Below are 20,608 nucleotides of genomic sequence, written 5' to 3' on the forward strand. Positions count from 1 at the left end.
AGAGGAGGACAAGGGGAGAATAGGGCAGGAGAGAGGAAGAGTGGACAGGAAGGGAGGAGAGTAGAGTAGAGGAAGAAAGAAGAAGAGAAGAGAGGAATAACCAGAGAGGAGCCAATGGAACAACTCAATAGGGACCACTCCAACCACAACCAGGGCTTTTTATTCTATTTTGGGTAAAGTCAAACTTTTGCTTTTGGTCTTAGTCCGCCTTTTATATAGACTCTGAACTAAGTTTATAGTCTGAAACTAGAAAAAAATGAAACCATTTATTTGATCTTCTTTCTTCAAATGTCTTCATCTGTCATCTTTGACCAGTAGCAGAATTTAATATATTCAGTTTTCGCGCTGAAAAGAAAGCTTTTCGACTGCAGGTGTCTTTCTACTTTTAGCCAACCCATTCCTTTCAACCCTCCCATTCAAACAGTCGACCGTGTGTGTGTGTGTGTGTGTGTGTGTGTGTGGTGTGTGTGTGTGTGTGTGTGCGTGTGCGTGTGGCGTGTGCGTGTGTGTGTGTGTGTGTGTGTGTGCGTGTGTGTGTTTGTGTATGTGCGTGCATGTTTGTTTGCGTGTGCACTCCGAGTGCCTGGAGAGAAAGTGTGTTTAGTTGTGCAAGAATGACAGGGAGCTGTTTCAGCGTGTGCATAATGTCGTTGGCAGCCTTCCGATAGAGTTAAGGAGAGGGAGAGAAAGAGGCAGGGAAAGAGATGCAGACTTTTGATGTCCTATAATAAAATGTCCTCAAAAGAACAGAGAGAGAGAGAGAGGTAAATAGATGAAGGTGAAAGGAGAGACTCCCTGAGATCTGTCCTTCGCTACCTCAGTGTCAGACAAGCGGACTGAGGAGAGCGTCTCCCTCACCTTATCAGTACAACACATACCAACACGTTAATGAATCAAGCCACACTACTCTCAAGTGTTGTACATAATAAGTACAAAATATTATTACTTCAGTGAGGAACAAAGTCATATAACGCGTTCGTTTTTGACATTGAGTAATATGATTAAAGTTACTTATTTAAGTAACTTGCGTTAATTGTTAAGCTAATTGCAAGTTACTACATGAATTCAACAAAAGACTAAAATAGCCTTAGAAATACGGATTGTTGCCTAAACGACAATTCCTGGGCGCAGTGTGTTGCCTTTGATTCACGCTGCAGACAAACAGGCAGCAGAACGTGTAAGCTAACGTCTTCGAGTGGAAATGGTCACACTATTTCGCTTTTAGTGAAGAGGTAGGAAAAAAACATTGAGGTGAACTGCAAACAAAAATACTATCTACTGCCAAAAACAGCACTTCAGACTTAAAAAAACACCTCGAAAGTGTCCAGAGAAAGGAAGCTGGAAGCCAGCGAAAAATCCACTTTAAACCTTAAAAGAGATGGTGACCCTGACTCTGTCTCTCACTCTCTCGCTATCGCCCTCCTCCTTTCCCCCCTCTACTTCCCTTCCTCCCTCTCTCTCTCTCTCTCTCTCTCTCTCTCTCTCTCTCTCTCTCTCTCTCTCTCTCTCTCTCTCTCTCTCTCTCTCTCTCTCTCTTCCCCAATGTCAAACATTGTCTTGAAACCTAGATACGGAATAAGCAACCTGATAACTTCTCCACCTTTTCAACAGCTGCACGAGTTTATCTCACCCACAGTAATGCAGTCCATTCATTAGGATAATGTTATGTTTGTACATACATTACCATGACTGAGTGGATGTGTCACTGTAACTGTTCCCTGGACTGAAAGGAGAACACTATGAAATGCTGTGCTGGCACATCTGCCTACACACACTCACTCACACACACACACACACACATACTGAGCGTGAATGCAAAGTATGGTACACACACCAACCAATGCACCTGTAATGTGTTACCTCTGCTGAGTAAGAGAGAGAGACACACAGTGTAGTGGTCGACCAATGCGCTCGCACACACACACACACTCAGCACTATGTAATGACCACAGCTTTATCAGCCAGTCTGCAGCAGTGACCTAAATGGGTTTGGGTTGCGGCATCATTGATCATTACAACAGACTGTGTGTTATGTATCTGCCTGTGCTACACGTAGCAGGCAGACAGACTGGGAGATAGGCTGCAAAGACAGCCTTGTGACGTTCTCTGCTTCTGACATTGACATCAGCTGGCAACGGCTTCATCTTGTTTAAAGGAGTGTTTAAAGGAGTAAGGAACAGGCGACACACTGCCTGTTCCTTACGTGGAGTAATATCGAAAGAATGAAAGAATATTCACTGGGTGATTTATATCAGTGTAGTCAGTGTATTGTTAGTGGAAGGCGTCTGCCGGTGTGGATGGAGATGGGTGGTGTTGTGGAATGAAACCGAATGGTGTTCTGAATCAGCCTTGACTGAGCCAGCAGGATTCCGAGAGAGGCTGGCTGAAAGGAAATGATCACACTCAAGGCCCACCACACACACACACACACACACGCACATACATACGCATTCAGGCGGGGACTGGGGTCCCCTTGGGCTGGGGTAATGAACGGCTTTTTGTGGGGAACTTGTGAAGTCAAATGTCCACATTGGTCCACTGGGGGGCTCGGTTTCGGGAGCTGATAGACTTTAGGATGGACAGAGGAAAGATGTGAGGAGAAAGTAGAGACGGGACGGAGAGTAGAGGTGAAAAGCAGAGAAGAGAATAGATGTGTTGTGAACAGATTATCAGAGAAAACAAGATTCTTGAGACTCTGTGTGCGTGCGTGCGTGTGTGTGCGTGCGAGTGTATCTGTGTGTTTATATGTGTGTGTGTGTGTGACTGCTTGTTTGTGTGCTTGTTTTCAAGTTAGTTGTGAGGCTTATGCATTATTAATACTCACACTATTAACACATTAGAGCTCCAATATATCCTTCAAGAGGCTGACCAACACAAACACACACACACACACAGACATACACAGCAGACACGCACATACAACCAACACATATATACAAGCGCACACTCCCCAGCTATATAGATGGCCGATTTAAACAGAGGACTATCATTACTGCCCCTATTGACTGCCTGCTGTCTGAATGAATTGTACAGTTGCACACGGAGAAAGCACATCTATCAGTCTGTGTCTGTATGTGTGTGGGTGTGTGTGTGTCTGTCTGTGTGTGTATGTATGTATGTATGTGTGTGTGTGTACGTGTATGTCCGTGCGTGCTTGCTCACATGTGTGAATCGCCTAGCCTCTCACGTAGAAAGACCATCTATCAGCCTGTCCAAGACCCTGACCCTTTATACACCATCAGTCTGTCTGTCTATGTTGGGGTGGACAGGCTTTTAATGACACAAACACACACCCACAATATTTATACAAACGCATAGGGACACTGACACAACACACCTACAGGAGCTTCTATGACCTCCCATTGTAAATCCATAGGCATTCATATGGAGTTGATTCCCCCTTTGCCGATATAACAGCTTCCATTCTATCTGTAAGGCTTTCTACAGAAGGCATTCCCACAGACACAGTGTGTCTGTGGGTATGGTTGCCCTTTCATCCAGAAGAGCATGTGTGAGGTCAGACACTGATGTCGGACGAGAGACCCTGGCTCGCAAACTCCGTTCTAGTTCATCCCAAAGGTGTTCAGGTAGGGTCCGAGCTTTGTGCAGGACCGTCAAGTTCTTCCACACCTAACTCATCCAGCCATGCCTTTATGGGTCTTGCTTTGTGCAGTGGGCCACAGTCATGCTGGATCAGAAAAGGGACTTCCCCCAAAATGTTGCCACCAAGTTTGAAGCAAAAGAATAGTCTAGAGTGACATTTTATTCCGCCGCATGAATAAATCCATCAGTAAAACTAAAGCTCTAGCCCCAAACCACAAAAAACAACCTCCATTATTAAGTTGGCTTGATTTTAACCCAATGAACAGAGCGAGGTCCGTGCAGAAGTGTTCTGTTGAGTTTGGTGTGGGAAAAACTTGATTGGTTTGCACAGATCCCTGACCTAAACACTGTCAAACACAGTTGGAACACATTCTAACGCCATCTGCAAGCCAGGTCTAATCACCCAACCGCAGTGCCCAAACTCCCCAATGCTCTTGTGGGTTTGACAGCCTTTCCAGAAGAGAGGCTGCTGTAATAGCCACATGGGGAGACAACTCCATATTATTGCCCTAAGTTTTGGAATGGGATGTACAAGAAGCTCATATAGGTGTGATGGTCATATAGTGTATATGCAGACACAAAGCATATCAAGTCACAACACTACTCACACCATGCATCAACCAAATTCTGTCAACACTTTGTCTTACGTGTGTGTGTGACAACACACAGTCACAAGTTCCCGCTCGCACTTGTGCTCTCACTTTGCTGGCATGTTGTTGGTATGATGTTATTTTGTCTTGGGGACCTCCTCTGACTGTGGGGCACACACACACACACACCTTTAGACACACACACACTGTTGCACACAATATCTAAATGTGTTCAATTATTAATAATATTATTTGGATGTCACCATTTTGTTCACCACTTTGGTTCCTCCCTCACACAGACAAACAGGTAGACAGACAGGCAGGCAGGCAGGCAGACAAACAGGAAAGCAGGGAGGCAGGCAGGCACGCAGGCAGGCATCCTTAGAGGGACTGAGGTCTGAGTGATTGGGGTGACACTGACAGAGAGGGAGTGGAATAAGGGGTCAGTGAGAGGGACTCGCTGTCTGTCGGGTGACAGATGGGGATGGGGGGAGAAAGAGAGAGAGACAGAGACGGATATAGAGAGAGAGAGTTCAAAAGAGAGAGGAGGAACGAGAAAGACTAAGATACCAGGGATGGAGGGAGAGAGTGATTGGGATGCAGCAGTGCGTTGCAGCCAGCAGCCCATGTAGTCATTGACAGGAAGTGAAGGGAACATGCCTTTTCAGTCAGACTTATCCTTCTGACCTCTGGGACAGAAAATGTGCGTGTGTGTGTGTGTGCATGTGTGTGTATGTGTGAGCTTCCATCGTGTGTCGAATAATCTGGTTAACTTTGGATTTGGTTACAGGCCTCTGCCGCCATGTATAAGTCCTGCATGACTCTGAACTCATCTGATGAAGCACGGAACCAGTTGCATGCCTGCAAGAGTAAATGTAATAGGTTTTACAACATGTTCAAGAGGGATAGCAAGAGCTACAGAGAGAGAGAGGCAGACAGGAAGAGAGAGAGAAAACGAGGGAGAGAAAGACAGAGATACACAGGTGAGAGAAATAGAGAGAGGGGATACAATGAGGATTTGGGCTTTTGTAAAAAGGTTCATCCTGGGATTTACAGAAAGACAAAGAACGGTGTCAGCAGAGAGCAGCAAATCCCTCCATCCTCCCTGTCCACCATATCTCTCATAGTCACGCGATGGAAAGCGAGGGAGATGGCATGGTGGATTGTATGCATTGCTGTGTGTGTGTTTGTGTGTGGGTGTTTGAGTGTGGGTGTGTGTGTGTGTGTGTGTGCGTTAGGGGTTGGGGATGGAAGGCCACAGCTGCTGACGGAACCGGCTCCTAAACACATTGGCGAAAATTGGCTATTTTGAGGCTTGCAACAACATTACATTACTTCAATCAATTTCCCCCAGCTTTTCTAAAGAAGGGTAATCTCCTGTAAGGAAATAATGCAACTCTTTGATTTCCCCGGTTGTTCTGCTGGCAGGATAAAGTACTGCAGCAACCTTACTCACAGCCTTGAGAGAAGTACCCAGAGATAGGAGAGAAGGATAGAGGGGGGGGGGGGGAAGAGGGAGAGAGGGAGGATGCGAGGGGAAAGCGAGGCAGCGCGTTGCCGTGATTAAGAGGGAGAGAGCGTTCATTACTCTGTTTCTTTTAGCTTGAGCACACAGAGTGCAAGAGGCCTCCCGAGACAAACCTGTGTCGGCACGCGCGCTCGCCAAAACTCTCACAGCGCTCTCCTGCAGGTCTAGCTAGCTAAACGGAGCTGTAAGGTGTGCCCAGGGGAAGCCCTCCTCTCCGCGTCTTCTCCTCTTTCATCCCTCCCTCAACTCTTATCCCTCGTTGTCTTTGCAGTTGCACAAAAGCCCCAGTCAGTGTATGTTGCACTCTTCTTATTAAAGACTTATAGTATACTGACCGGAGTATAGACTGAGTATTTATTTACACTTACTCATTTAACGAGTGTTTTTTTTTTATATCTAAAGCAACGTACACATTCGGTATTATTTTTTTCTATATTATTTTATTTATCATATGTTATATTATATTGTATAGCCCTAGTATTTTATTTTGTTGTACATTTTCTACATTTTTATTTTGTTCATTATGTTTAAATGTTCACTGTATGCACCTGCCTACCAAAGTAAATTCCTTGTTTGTGACCACTTACTTGGCGATTAAACACGATTCTGATTCTGATTATAAAAGTAGGTGTCGCAGAAAGTCTGACCGTATTTAACCACAGTATTTAACCACTTTAAGCTTAACAATTTTTTCGTCTTCTAAATGTGTGTGTGTGGGGGTGGGGGTGGGTGTATGTGAACAATATAAGTGACTACTGAAGTTGTGTTTATAAATGCGGGGGTGGGGGGAGGAAGGTGTTGTTACGTTGTATTTTCTGCGTCTCGTGTGATGACGTTGGTTGGCCTCTTGGGGAATCTGTTAACATGAATGTGTGAAAACATAAAAATCAAAATGGTTGCTTTTGCATGTGACTCAACGCAGTGGGACTTAGACTGTGATATTACGGGCTGAAAATTGCTTTTGCAGAATGTTAAAATGAGAGCGCTAAATCAAAGTTTATTGAAGAGGGAGTTTGGGCTGGTGTGTGTTTAGAGGTGGGAAATATCATAATTCTGCATTGCAGAGTCTCTGGTAAACAAGTCCCTGTGGTGTTTGTTCGCTCTGTGGTTGGGTTGGAGTTACTGCTGTAACTTCCTGTCTTACGTCACATTGCACACACGCACGGGCCCACACACACACACCCACACACACACACACCTCATTGTTCATACAGTACAGCTCCATCTCTAAGCATCTCTATTGTCGTAGTGACTGAAGAGACCCTGATTGGAGCTCTGTTGCTCTGTCTGTACTCCTTCATCATGTCATTTCTATACTGTTGCAGCCGGGGAACAGAAGTAGTGGATAGCTCCTTCTCCCTGCCCTGGTGACCTCCATCACTAGGATCTTTTCTGTTCTCCACCCTCCTGGCCTGCTCCTATCTGATCAGCTCAGCCTGTGGTCCTGAAAGCTCGGGGTGTTTTGCGTCCCTCTACCACATTTCCTGTGCTCTGATAACCCAGCAGAGGTCATTATCCCACTATCATCAGCCAGGACAGATACCAAGGGAGCCCTGATCTCTCTCTTTCTCTCTCTCTCTCTCTCTCTCTCTCTCTCTCTCTCTCTCTCTCTCTCTCTCTCTCTCTCTCTCTCTCTCTCTCTCTCTCTCTCTCTCTCTCTCTCTCTCTCTCTCTCTCTCTCGCTCTCTCTCGCTCTCTCTCGCTCTCTCTCGCTCTCTCGCTCTCTCGCTCTCTCGCTCTCTCTCTCTCTCTCTTTCTCTGTCTGTCGGTTTCTCTCGCTCGTTCTCTCTCGTTCTCTTTCTGTCCCTCGTTTTCTCTCTTGTTCTCTTTTGGTCTCTTTCAAATGTCTCTCTTTTTGTCTGTCGGCCTGCCTCTATCCCTTGCTGTCTCTCTATAGTTCTCGCTCGCTCGCTCTCTCCGAGTGGACGAAAAAATAGGTGTGTGTGTTTTAGCGTCCGCGCGCGCGCGTGTGTGTTGTACTATGACAGGCCTTTCAGCCGGCCCGCTCGCCGGGCTGATTCTCCATCAGAGTTCCTGAGTGAGGATTATAAAACCAATCAGAGACGAGTGATTGCTGCAGCGAGCTGCTGATTGGATCAGGGAGGGCGGGCGCCAGGCGGGGGTGGCGCCGGGAGAGCAGAGAGAAACAGGGCACAGGAGGAGGATGTGTCCACTCTGTCTCTGTGTGACACAAGCTTATTTAGCTCCAGATTCAGGTACGCCCACAGACTCCCAGGAACGAGGCTGCAGCTCCTGATAGAATGTCTGCTCATCATGGACTTGGTGTTTTGGGTTCCAATCTCAGCCCCGCCGTTTGCTGGGTTCCTGCTCTGCTCCCGGCGGAATCTCATCTCCCCTCAGTCTGTCTGCTCTGAAGTGATATTGCATTGTCCTGTCAGTGTTATTGTACTAGACACGACAAACGTTTTTTTGTGTGTTGACTCAACTCCTCTGGGTTGGTCTGTTCCTCTGACATCAGCAGTGAACTCATTATACTATAGTTATATTGCGGTGTTTAAGTAATGTAAATATCTGACCTCTTGATTACTTTGTGGGTGTTGATATGAATACAGTCTGTAGGACGTAAAGTGTAATGCAGTCAGGGATGTTCCCAAAGTGATTCTATACATTATTATATAGCTTTATACTCTCCAAAATGTACCTGCACACCAGTGTATAACTCTACATCTAGTATGTCTCACTGAACGATAACGACAGTATGTGTGCGCAAGTGTCCATGTGTGCGTCTGTGTTGGAACTACTTTGAGCTGGGGTTCTCTCTGTAAGGGGAGAGATGTTTGGCAGTCCATCTTGGCATTTTTACCAGAAGCAAATGTTACCCAGGTGCCTCTCTGCTTGTTTCTGCCCTTCTGTGCCCATCCCTGGCCCTTTCTGTCAGTCTCTGCCCCTCTCTGCCCTCCTCTTCTCATTGGGAGTTGGGACAGTTTTGACTCCAGGACCCCCATCTCGAACAGACAGTGTCAGGGGGGTCATCTTTCTGTGGAGGACGGAGGCGTAAAACAACAGTGTGAGGTTTGAGCAGACCCGCATCCAGCTCAGGGTAGAGAGGTGAGGGGGGGGGGGGCAGAGGCAAGGCAGAGAGGGGAGACAAAGAGGGGCGAGAAGGGGAGATGAGCCGGGATGGAGGTGAGAGAGGTGAGGGAGAGGGAGAGAGACGAGCTGGCACAGGGGTGAGAGGGGTGACAGGGGTGACAGGGGTGGGAGAGGGGGCCAGTGTGGCACAGCTGGGCAGGGTGGAGAGATGTGCACCGGTGGCCCCGTGTGTTTATCTGTATGCAGAGTGGAGAAGATCTATTTACCTTCCGTACCAGCTGATTAATATGGGCAGCAGGGAACTAGGGCTTTGGGGGGGCTGGAGGCTAGAGGCCGGATGTTGAAGGCTGGAGGCCATGCAGCCGGAACAAACTTTACCGGAGGCACAGAGAATGAGCGAGAGAGGTCGAAAGGTAGAGAGAGAGAGAAAAGGCAGAGGGGAAAGAGGCAGACATAAATAGTGTGCAAAAGAGAAAGAACTAGAGAGAGAGACACAGAAGCCCGTAATATTATCATAATTCACTCGTCATTTTTTACCCGATTCATCAGCAACAAAGTCCTGTGCGCGGCGTGTGAACAATGCTTGAAGACTGGCTAAAACAGCTTAGCTCCATTTCTGCCGCACCGCTAGCCTTTTAACAGTGACCCTGCCTGGCCTCTCTCTGCGGTGGCCATCGATCTAACCGGCTGTGTAGCTGAGAAGAGCTAAGGTGGTGTACAGGGGGTCTACTCAGAAGGTAATAATAGATATTCCTTTCTGAGCGTGCTCGGTACTGAGCAGGTGGGAAAGCTATTAGCTGTTTCTACAGTACCGCATGATTTATGCCCCGGGGTTTTTATCAGCTGGCTTCTTCTTCCAAAAGATCATTTCCCCTCACCTATCTGCGGGACTATTTTAAGCATTGGTTCATTAATCCAATGTGATTAGATTCATTGTTCAGGGGTTACTGATGGATGCCGTACACTCGACGAAAGTTACTTTCTTTTCTCCTTTTAAAGGATGAAATGGATTATCTGTCCTGGCACTATGGATCGGTTGACTTTGACAATCATCAATATTCTGTTCAGTGCCATTCGCATTTAGTGCGCATACCCTGGGACATCAGTTAGGTGACTCTAAGTGACCTATAGTTGTTCTGTATGGAGCAGAATCTCATTTTAGGGGGAGAAGGAATGAGAGGAGCAAGGAGAGAAGAGAGAGGACAGAAGAGGGCAGAGGTGGCTACTGTTTTCGAAACGTATCCCGAGTTATACTCGATTGCCAGTAATTAAGAGTTGCAGAGAGCGTGAGAGCACAGGAGTTTCTCTCTTCTCTCCCGATTAATCCTTCTGTTCTGAAAGGAGGGACATCGCTAATGAGGTGGATTTATCTCTGTACCACGTGTAGCCGTGCTTGGCAGAATAAAACCGAGCTTTAGAATCCTTTCACACGGAGAAAAAAAAAGTCCTCCCTCTCTCCTCTCCTTTCCCTCATTCCCTCGCTTCTCCACATCCTCCTTTACTCGTTTCTCCTCAACCCCCAGCTCGCCTCCGTAGCGCTGACCTGCCCAGGTCACCGTGTGCGTTTGTGTGTGTGTGCGTGAGTATGTGTGTGTGTGCATGCGAGCGCGCTCGAGTGTGTGCCTGTGTCTCCTTCCCACTCCTAATAAAGCTTTTAAGCACCAGCGTGGGGGGGGGGGGGGCAGGGGGGGGGGGTACGACGACTGACGACATAAACCACCAGCAGAGAGTTCGTCCCATTCTTCTCATTAATTACTCGTGAGGAGGGGAGGAGGTGGAAAATGAGTATTGATTGTGGTGGGCTGGTCAGGGTCCGGTTTAACTGGCCTTCCAACACATCATTGCCTCTCCAGATCAGCATTAAGTGAGAACAAGGGGGATCAGTGTGCGGCTGGGACCCAATTACAGAGTGAGGATCCTGGAGTCAGTCAGGGCAGAGGCAGTCTGGCATGGCGAGGGGAACCGAGACGAGGCAGGGAGAGGGTTCAGCCCTCTGTGTGTCCCTCGCAGACACACACTGTAGGCGTGTACGCACGCGCACACGCGCGCGCTCCAATTTCTCTCTCGTTCTCGCTCCTTCTCTCGCGCTTTCTTCCTCCCCCTCACACACTCACGCGGCGGCTTCTTCGTTTCTCTCTCGCTCGCGCCGTTTCTCTCACCCTCTCTCGCATGTACATTCACACCGGGCGCCACAGTGAAAAACAGTCAAGAAAGTGTCTGCAGACGGATGATCTGTCCTGCCTCCTGCCTCCTCCCTTCCCCTCCTCCCCTCTTCCTCCCACTTGTCTTTCCCCTCTGTGCGGGTGACCGATGGTTTTAATTGCCCGTTGACTCCAGACACACGGCAGATCCACGTGATAGATGCCTCATGAGAGGAGGAGACGCCATCTGCCGAGGCCACAGCCAGCCCAGAGAGGCTTGTCAAAGCACGCTGCCGGGAGCGCAGGTGCGCCCAAGGACCCGGGCCTCGGCCTACTTTACAGTCTATTGACAACTGTTAAAACCGGTTCGATTGCTTGGACTGTTCAAAAAGTTGGATGGTCGTACCGTTTATCAATTGCCACGTCATCTGTCTCTGAAATGTTTACATCCGACCATCGTTACATTTGCCAGTCATGAACTGGTCTTCCTGAATAGATGGATTCTTATAAGAGTGATAGAATCAATGACTATTTCTCCATAGGCTGTCATGAAAAACGAAAGCATTATAAACAAACATTTAGATCTGGATCACAGAAGAGGGAGAGAAAGTGAAGGTAGATGTACGGGCAACGTTAGTCGTTCTTGCACACAGAAGTCTCCTGTGCTTCTGAGCTGAAACATCTCTGTTAGAGCTCTGGTTCTCCACCAGCATGTAGGGTGCACTTACACACACACACGCACACACAGTCACGCACATACCCTATGCTACAGGGGAGCTGAATAGGATTGTCTGTCGGCTCTTTAGGTTGTCTGACCTGGGGTACACACACACACAGATTCATTAGCACACACACAGTCCCCCCCACATACACCCATTTTTTTACCGAGACGCAGGGGCCTGTCCTCACCCTGTTTCTAGGGAGTTAAGACAGAGGTCGAATCTCATTGGAAGATAACAATATCACGTTAACCCTAACTGATTGAGTTTACCCAATCGCGGCCTTCGTTGATTGAGTTGAGCTAATCATAAAGCCCTATAATTAGCATAGTTTCAGTCCAGCAGGGGTGTGTGCTAGCTCCACAGGCCCAGACACACCTATTGACATCCCACTAAGCAGCGAGCCTGTTCTGACCTCCACCATTAATGAAGAGTTGTGGCCCCCAGAGATCCCTGTTTTCTGTCTGCTGCGGCTCAGCAAGAGAAGTATGTGGTGACCGGTGACCTTGCCGTGGGGATGTACGGACACACATGGCCAGATAACTTACAAACACACACACATGCGCGCGCACACACTGATACACGCACTCACATAGATACACATACACACACAAACACACACTGAGACACGCACTCACATAGATACACATACACACGCACACACACATTCATGCATACACATACACACACAGAGTACCTAGCATGCACAAACACACACACTAAACACTAGCCACTTCACTATCTGAATGTCACATTGGCCATAATGATTACCTTATGTCCCAGTGGTGGAATCCTTCATCAATCCAGTTAATTCATTCTTCCATCTCCCCAGAGCAACTCAAAATGCCTCCTAAGCATACTGACGCACAGAGTAGGCATCTGGGATTGAATTGGGATGTGTGTGTGTGTGTCTGTATGTGTGTGTGTGTCTGTATGTGTGTGTGTGTGTCATAGTATTTCTCAGTATTCCTCGTGATGGTTTAAACATTATTACAAAGTTGAGGTAACAAATACAAGAGCTGAAACACACAACCCCGGAATATTGATATTCCCTTGTCAAGCCTTGTCTCTCTCTCTTTCTCCTTCTGTCTCTCTCTTTCTGTCTCTCTCTCTCTCCTTCTCTCTATCCGTCCTCCCCTGCCACCCCCTCTCTTCTTCTGCAGTGATTCACAGTGTTAGGACATCGTTTAAGCGTTGCACGGCATCAATACGGACACCATCGATTTTTTTAAACAGTTAATGGAAGCCTTTAGGGCCCCAGAGCTAATTAAAATCATATGCAGGTCAGGCTCATTTAAAGACTCTCCATTAGTTTACATTGAGATTAACCACAGCTGACTGCAAAATCTATCCATCGGGCATTGTAATTGACCAGTGATTCTAATGGGATTCCGATGCCGCTTCAGTTTGAAAGGCTGAGGGTTGAGGGGAGCCGTTATACATGCCGAAGATGTTTTGCTCTCCTGAAACACATCTTCGGAACAACCGTCTCCATTCACTTGTGATGATAGTCCTCCATTATCTCAACACATTCCTGCCGCTCGCTTCCCCCGCGTACCTCCTCGTGTCTATTTACGGCTCTGCGTGATGCCGTGTGTTTATGCATTTGTGTTTTGCGGCGCTGTGCGGTAAGAGGCTGATTCCTAAGCAGGGAGTCGAGGGAGACTTCATTTGGGCTGTTCGTACTGTTTCCTGGAGGCCAGCGTTGGAGCTGCAGACGCTGTGTTCCTGGCTGTGACTGATCCGTGTCACCCTGCCGCTGCCTCTCTGCTCCGCTGGCACACGCTCGCACACGCTGGCACGGAACAGCCCCCCGCCACCGCTAACACCAGTCGACAGGCTCATTATGAACTAGAGGAGTCAGCTGTTCGATTACATCTAGCCAAAGATTGGTTAGTGGATAAAACCCTACGTGAGATGGACGATTCCATTTCTAGAAGGGTCCTTCAACACGTACACATGCACGACACGTACACACACACACGCGCGCACACACAGTCACATATGCACGTACACAAATGTACACACAAGACACGCAAAGACTCAGAGCAAACAAATATTGACCGTGTGAGATATGTTTTAATAACATCTAGGAGTATGTCAGCTATGTGGTTATTACTGTGGGCCCACTGAGGCCTCACAGTATGACTCGGCTCATCACGAATCTCACGAATCTCGCTGCCCTTTCAGCAGGCTCGCTATGCTATTAAAACAAGCTGGTTTCAATCACCCATGACATTGTGCTGTTCCATTTTAGCTAACATTTTGAAAGCTTTACTCCATTTTAAAAGGCTATTATGTTGCTCATTATTGAGAGGAATTCAAGCATTGCGATGTATTCAAGGGATTGCTTACTGTAGCAGAGCGCCATGCTAACCTGTAGCCATGTCAGGTTAGAGAACAGAATTACGACACTGTGTTCCAGTCCTCCACTTATACTGTCATTCACCTCATACTATTATACAAGATGCATTTGAAATGTATTATTATCCCACTTGGACATCCAGACCATTACACCCTCAAATCCTCAGAGCACACGGAGGGAGGCAGGCAGGCAGGCAGGCAGGCAGGCAGGCAGGCAGGGAGGGAGGGAGGGAGGGAGGGAGGGAGGGAGGGAGATGGAGGGGAGCAGGGAGGGAGAGGATGACGGAGGAGTGGGGGAGCAGGCAGTTGCCCTTATCGGGCCGGTGGCAGTGGGCCTCTCTCAGCCCTGCAGGGCCCAGACCCAGACACCACAACCTTCATCTCACCTCCACACCAGCCCTGGGCTCCAGACTCCAGGCCCCAGGCCTTATCCCTGCACAGAGCAAGCCCCAGGCTCCACGCCACATCCTCCAGGATCCTATCCCAAGCCCTAGACAAAGCCATACACAGTGTTACCACCCAGCCCAAGTCCTAACCCTGCTCCTGCCCCATGGTCCAGGCCCTGACAACATGTAGCCTCTAACAACGTCGACCTCTAATCAGAAATGTCAGAGGCTGATGTCATCTGGGGAGTTCACAGCATTGGGTAAGCCATGGGGGGTCGATTCTTGAAACTCAGTCAGACTGACTATTGAATCTGTCCTCCCTCCTTAATACCCGTGGACCTTCTAGCACACTGGCCACATCAGAGAACAAGCGTACATGACCATGCTGCTTTGAATTATATCATTACAATTTGTCGAAAATGGTTGTATATGATCTAAAAGATGATTGTGAGTGATTGCCCGGTGTGCGTATTTCTTGACAGAAAGCAGTTCTAGTGAAATGTCACTCTCCCGGACTCATTGAAGATCCACAGCCCTCAGTCTTTGGAGACGAATCACTTGCAAGCATGGCTCCTGTGCTCCAAATAACTCCCCTTAATGAAACACAGTGGCCCAGCCTTACAGCATTGATTTTTCCTCTGGCCGGCATTTGATATCTGAGATATCCACAGGGGACACAAATCTATCAGTGTTTCTTGTGGTGACACCTCATGTCTTCACATTCAATTGAATTGGCAATAAGGTCTACTTAGTGTGAAAGACTGTCACAGACCGTGGTATATTAAACAGACTTTGCAGGCACTTGTGTTGATCGTCTTTGGGGCCATCATCTTCTAGCTTCTCCTAACCCTGCCTCTATGTCTGGCTTCTTCTCTCAACTTCTCTCTCTCTCTCTCTCTCTCTCTCTCTATCTCTCTGTCTCTCTCTCTCCTTCCCTCTCTGTTCTCATGCCAAGATGATATCTTTTGCCGCTCTCTATTTTCCTGTCTCTCTTTCTCTCTCTGTTCTCCCGGGATGGTCTCTCCTGTCTCAATCTCTGCCCCACTCTCTCCTTCAGGTCCATCTCTGGTGGGCCAGCTGAAGAAGGACTGGGCCTCTCCCAACAGTATCTCCCTCTCCTGGCAGGCGCCGGAACAGACTCCCCTGCCAGTCCTGGACTACGAGGTCAAATACTATGAGAAGGTACACCGGGAGTTACCAGGCTGCAGGGAGAGAGATCCGTCAGATCAGTCGGTCGGCGTGTTTGTACTCCAATGCGCCTCATTCTGTCTCGCCTTCCTTCTTCTTCTCTGTCCTCCTCTTCTTCCTCTTGTCTTCCTCCTCCTCCTCTCCCCCTCTCTTCTCCCTCCTCCTCCTCCTCTCCCCCTCTCTTCTCCTTCCTTCTCCTCCTCCTCTCCCCCTCTCTTCTCCCTCCTCCTCCTCCTCCTCCTCTCCCCCTCTCTTCTCCCTCCTCCTCCCCCTCCTCCCTCTCCTCCTCCTCCTCTCCCCCTCTCTTCTCCCTCCTTCTCCTCCTCCTCTCCCCCTCTCTTCTCCCTCCTCCTCTCCTTCCTCTTAGGAGCACGAGCAGCTCAGCTATTCGTCTACCCGTACCAAAGTCCCCAACGTCATCATCACAGGCCTGAAGCCCTCCACCTGGTACGTGTTCAGCCTTCGAACCCGGAGCCCGGCCGGACACAGCTCCTACAGCCCCAAATACGAACACGAGACCACGGGAGACTGTGAGTACCTGGGGCCCCCCACACCACCCCCCCCCCCCAGCCTGACCGCAAATCCCTAGCTCCCCCAAACCCTTCCGCCTCCCCTGTGTGCGAACCAGCTTCAGGGTTTCGATCGATGAGTGGAGATCAATACGTGAACTTGACGACGTGGCCATGATGTTGGGTGTGTTTTCCATTGATGCTTTGGGGAAGCTTTAATTTTCCGCTGTTGCGTTGTGGAAGGCGAAGGGGTCGAGAGGAGAGCGGGGTCTTTGTGTCCCGCCCGGCATTGTGACAGGTGAGTTGGCCTCGCCGTGGCCTCGCCATCCCGTCAGATGAAGCGCTGCCTTTATCTACAGGATCACACAGGCCTTTGTTTGGGGCTTTTATCTGGGAGAAAAAGAGCATGCTCTCTTTCCACCAACCCAACATCACCCCCCCACCCCCAACCTCCCACCCCCCCCCCACCCCCCTCTCCACACTTCTCTCTGTCCACCCCCTCTCGCTCTCTCTCCCAACCCCCCTTCCCCCGCCCCCTTCCCGTTCCATTTTTATTTCTGTGCCGACAGGCGTCCAAGTGCAAATTCACACACACACACACGCACCCACATTCCTTATTAGCGGACCATCAATCAGCCACATCTGGTTACTGAGGGCTTTGGAAGAGTGTGTGAAGTCCTGGTCAGGCGTAAGCTCCTCTCAATCTCATCTGTTCCTCAGATCATCTTACCAGAGAGACTGGAAATAATTACCTATCTGCAGTCTCAAACCCCAGAACCACACACACACACACATGTGCACACACGAATACTCCTATTACTCTATACGTATGCTCATGCACACACGTTTCAAAGGCCTCTCTCCCGTCTGTGCAAGAGGCCACGCATTCTGATCTCCAATTCATATTCATTAAGTGTGAAATATTGTAGAAATAAGTTTGGTAATAGCAATCATCTTTCAATTATCTAGTATTCGTTAGCCTTTTGAAATGACAGAGAAAGGGAAAATCATGAATATCAAATGGGGCCAATTTAGCCAAATGATCATTGCCTAAATCACAATTTCATGAATGAATAACATTAATTAAATGGTACCAAGCATATCAACCATTCCCTTTAGAAGCTACTAATACTTTTCAGACCAATAGTTCAAACGTCTCTCCCAATTAACTTGGTATCATTGAAAACAAATAAACAACTTCTATGTTTATAGATCCAGTGGGACAATCAGTTGAAATAATTGCTTTTTAATATCACATAATAGTGGCAGATGAAGACCACTGACACATGAATTGTAAACACGTGCTCTGGAGGGTTCTTAATGGGAAGACAGGACTATGTGAGGGATAGATGTTTTGGTCGTCTAATGCCAACTCATGTGCCTTTGGGGAAATGTGTTCCTCTCGTCCATCCTTCGTCAGTATTCTAACCCCCCCCCCCCAACCCCCTCCTCTTCCCTCTCCCCAGCGTCCGACATAGCACCGGACCAGGGCCAGGTGTTGGTCATCGTCACGGCAGCGGTGGGTGGCTTCACCCTCCTCGTCATCCTCACCCTGTTCTTCCTCATCACTGGACGGTAAGATCCTGACCATAGACTTTCACCACCCATGGACAACAGCCCCAAACCATACTCAAACCATTAGCTGGACCACAGCCGCTGTCATGTAGAGTGGAGAAAGGGTTTTCCATCTTGATCTAGGATACAGAACTGGGGTTGGATGTTAGAGTCGGACAAAGCGACTGCTGAATTCAGTACCAAGTTTGAGACAGCTCCTTCTGCTGTGGGTGGCTGATTGTGTTCATACTCCCCGACTTCAGTACAGAATAGCTCTGAACTCCAAACTCATCGAAGCCGCACGCTTAAAACACAGGCTTGTATGTGACCTGATTCCCTCACCCATATACAGTACATGTATATAGAGCGTGAGTGTTTTATGTGTGGGTGTGACTCATCAGCCGCTTCTCCACAAAGGCCATACTAGAGGGTTAAAGCAGCCACATTAGGATATGAGCAGGGACCTTGAAGGACAAGCATCAAACACGAGCTGTCGGAACACAGAACCACTTATCGTCCACATTTTCTGGTGAACACGGGTACACGTGTGACCTGCGTAGACCTGAGTAGGAGTTCTGCCTCTCGCTCTTCTCTAAAAACTCCAGCGAGCGAAGATAAGGAGAAAGAGCTGATGTCGGCACTTTAGGCTGTGGGTTAGGGAGAGAGGCTGTGGATTGTGGGTACGGGGGAAGGAGTCTAGGGAGAGATTCTTCGGTTTTGGGGGATGTACAGTCGGAAAGAGGCTGGGGGAAAGAGGCTTGAGTCGTGAGGCTTTAGGTTGCTGCTTTTTTCTGGGGAAGGAGACCTTAGGAAGGGTTCGGGTTGTGCAGCTGGGCAGACACTGAGCGGAGGAGCCCTAAGCCTGGTGAGGGAGGATGGGGAGACTGGGGGCTACTGGAGGCTTTCAGCCATGGGTCTGGGGACAGGATTATGTGGGAGAGAGATAACATGAGGAAAGAACTGGGAGTTTGAGGCCTGACCACATCTCCAGTCCACGCAATTTAGTGTTCCGCAGGATATTCTCAACAGGGCGAGGCCTCTGCGGATCTCAGATAAGAAGCGATCTAGGATCAGTTTTACCTTTTAATGAGGTTGTGATTACAGTAACAAGGAGGGCCTGGTGCTACATCTCTGACATCACAGTGACATTCAGTCGACTTCAGCACCAGGATAATCTCATTCCTTTATTACTCCTCTTTTTCTTTAATCTCTTCCTACCTCTTCTGCGCTCTCTCGCTCTTTCTCTCTCTCTCTCGCTCTCCCCTTCTCTCTCTTTCTGGTAGCAGTAAGTTTAACAATGCGACAAAAAGGTTTAAAGAGTTTTGACAAAAGGGGTCTTGATGCCCAGTTGTGACTGTGTGTGCATGAACACTTTATTGGGCCATTGCTCCATTTGTGAGAGTGCTTCTAATGCTAAAAAAGGTTTGAGTGAATGCTGCTGTCTTTATTTAGGCGCTGTGATTGTATTCGCGTGATCTTGTGAATGCGTTAATGTGTGTGTGGTTGCGGTTGTGTTTGTGTGATCTTGTGTATGCGTTGTTGTGTGTGGTTGGGTTTGTGTGATCTGGTGCGTTGTTGTGTGTGTGTGGTTGTGTTTGTGTGTGGCCTTTTCCCATTGTTCCACTGAAGCCGAGAGTAGCTGGGCAGACCTGAAAAAGGTCTATGCCACTGCCGCCTTAATGAACACGACGACCCCATTAGCGAAGATCGACAGTTTCTCTCCGAATCCCCGTCTCCTGTCCTTCACTTACAGACATGCTATCTGCTCTGTCTATCAGTGTCAAGGCTCACATCAAACACACAGCAGGACTCTAACCTGGCAACCCACAGCCTACAGACTCTCTAATCTGGCAACCCCAGATCATGTTAGGCTTCAAAGTGGGAGCTGCACACACATTTCTAAGAACACATGCGCTGGTCCTTCTGTGTAGATTTCTTACTGTCAGTGATGTGCCCGCTGGCTGGCTTCTCATCGGTCAGTAATTAGCCTTCTGATTGCTCTGACCTCTAGCTAATTATAATCAGTTGGGGTCCAGCTCTCAGGGCAACATTTAGGGTAGTAAGCCCTCTGAGTTTTGTCACTATCGTCTTTAAACCTCTGGTTTTGTCTTGTCCCTTAAACCAGACTTTTCACTGTTGAATTTCTGGCATTCTGGCATTTTCTCATACTCTCATCAAGTTTTCTCCTTTTGTCACATCAACTATGTGTTTGAATGGATGGAACGGAAATCAATTGATCTTTTTCACCCCCTAACTCTCTGACTGGTGCCGGCATTGAATTGTGCTTCCCTCACCTCCATTGGCCTCTCTCAATCTCTCCATCTCTTCATCCTCTCCCTTTTTGCCATCTTGCCAGGGGGCATAACCATTGCAGACTACATTCTCATCCTCCCAGCGTCGCTCTTAATAGCCTAATTGCCCTAGCTCAGATAGAGATCCACCTTCTTCTCTCTCTCTTTTTCTCCTCCTCTTCATCTCTCTTCCTCACCCCGTGCCCACCTCCCCACATCCCCCAAGTAGGAGCCTGGATCTTAATTGGCTGCGATTGCAGGAGGTCCGATAACTTCATGAGTATGAACTGTAGGCACGTGAGGCTGTCCTGCACACATTTTAGACGCTGTACTTTACGGAATTCAAGGTTTCTCCGAGATTTGGCAAATGTGACAGACACTTATGGGTACAGATAGCATTGTCTTCTCCACACTGCCAGGCTGTCTATGACAGCTGAGATGGGGCTCTATTTCCCCAGCTCTCCCACTCTTTTCATGGGCCTCAGGACTCTCAGGTCCTAATTTTAAGGGGTCAGATGGCTGAGCGGTTATGGAATTGGGATATTAATCAGAAGGTTGCCGGTTCGATTCCTGGCCATGCTAAATTATGTTGTGTCCTTGGGCAAGGCACTTCACCCTACTTGCCTCGGGGGGAATGTCCCTGTATTTCCTATAAGTCGCTCTGGATAAGAGCGTCTGCTA

General features: G+C 48.4%; 1 protein-coding gene across 1 annotated transcript in view; it reads left to right on the forward strand.

Annotated features, from left to right (window-relative positions):
* Positions 1-20,608, forward strand: part of LOC134017440 (ephrin type-A receptor 6-like) — a 91,000-nt gene that overhangs the window by 60,084 nt on the left and 10,308 nt on the right. The window contains 3 exon segments of the mRNA XM_062457048.1: positions 15,443-15,567; positions 15,941-16,103; positions 17,549-17,657. Of these exon segments, the coding sequence (XP_062313032.1) occupies positions 15,443-15,567; positions 15,941-16,103; positions 17,549-17,657 (397 nt within the window).

The sequence above is a fragment of the Osmerus eperlanus genome, chromosome 3 (genome assembly GCF_963692335.1).
Source record: "Osmerus eperlanus chromosome 3, fOsmEpe2.1, whole genome shotgun sequence".
Classification (NCBI taxonomy): domain Eukaryota; kingdom Metazoa; phylum Chordata; class Actinopteri; order Osmeriformes; family Osmeridae; genus Osmerus; species Osmerus eperlanus.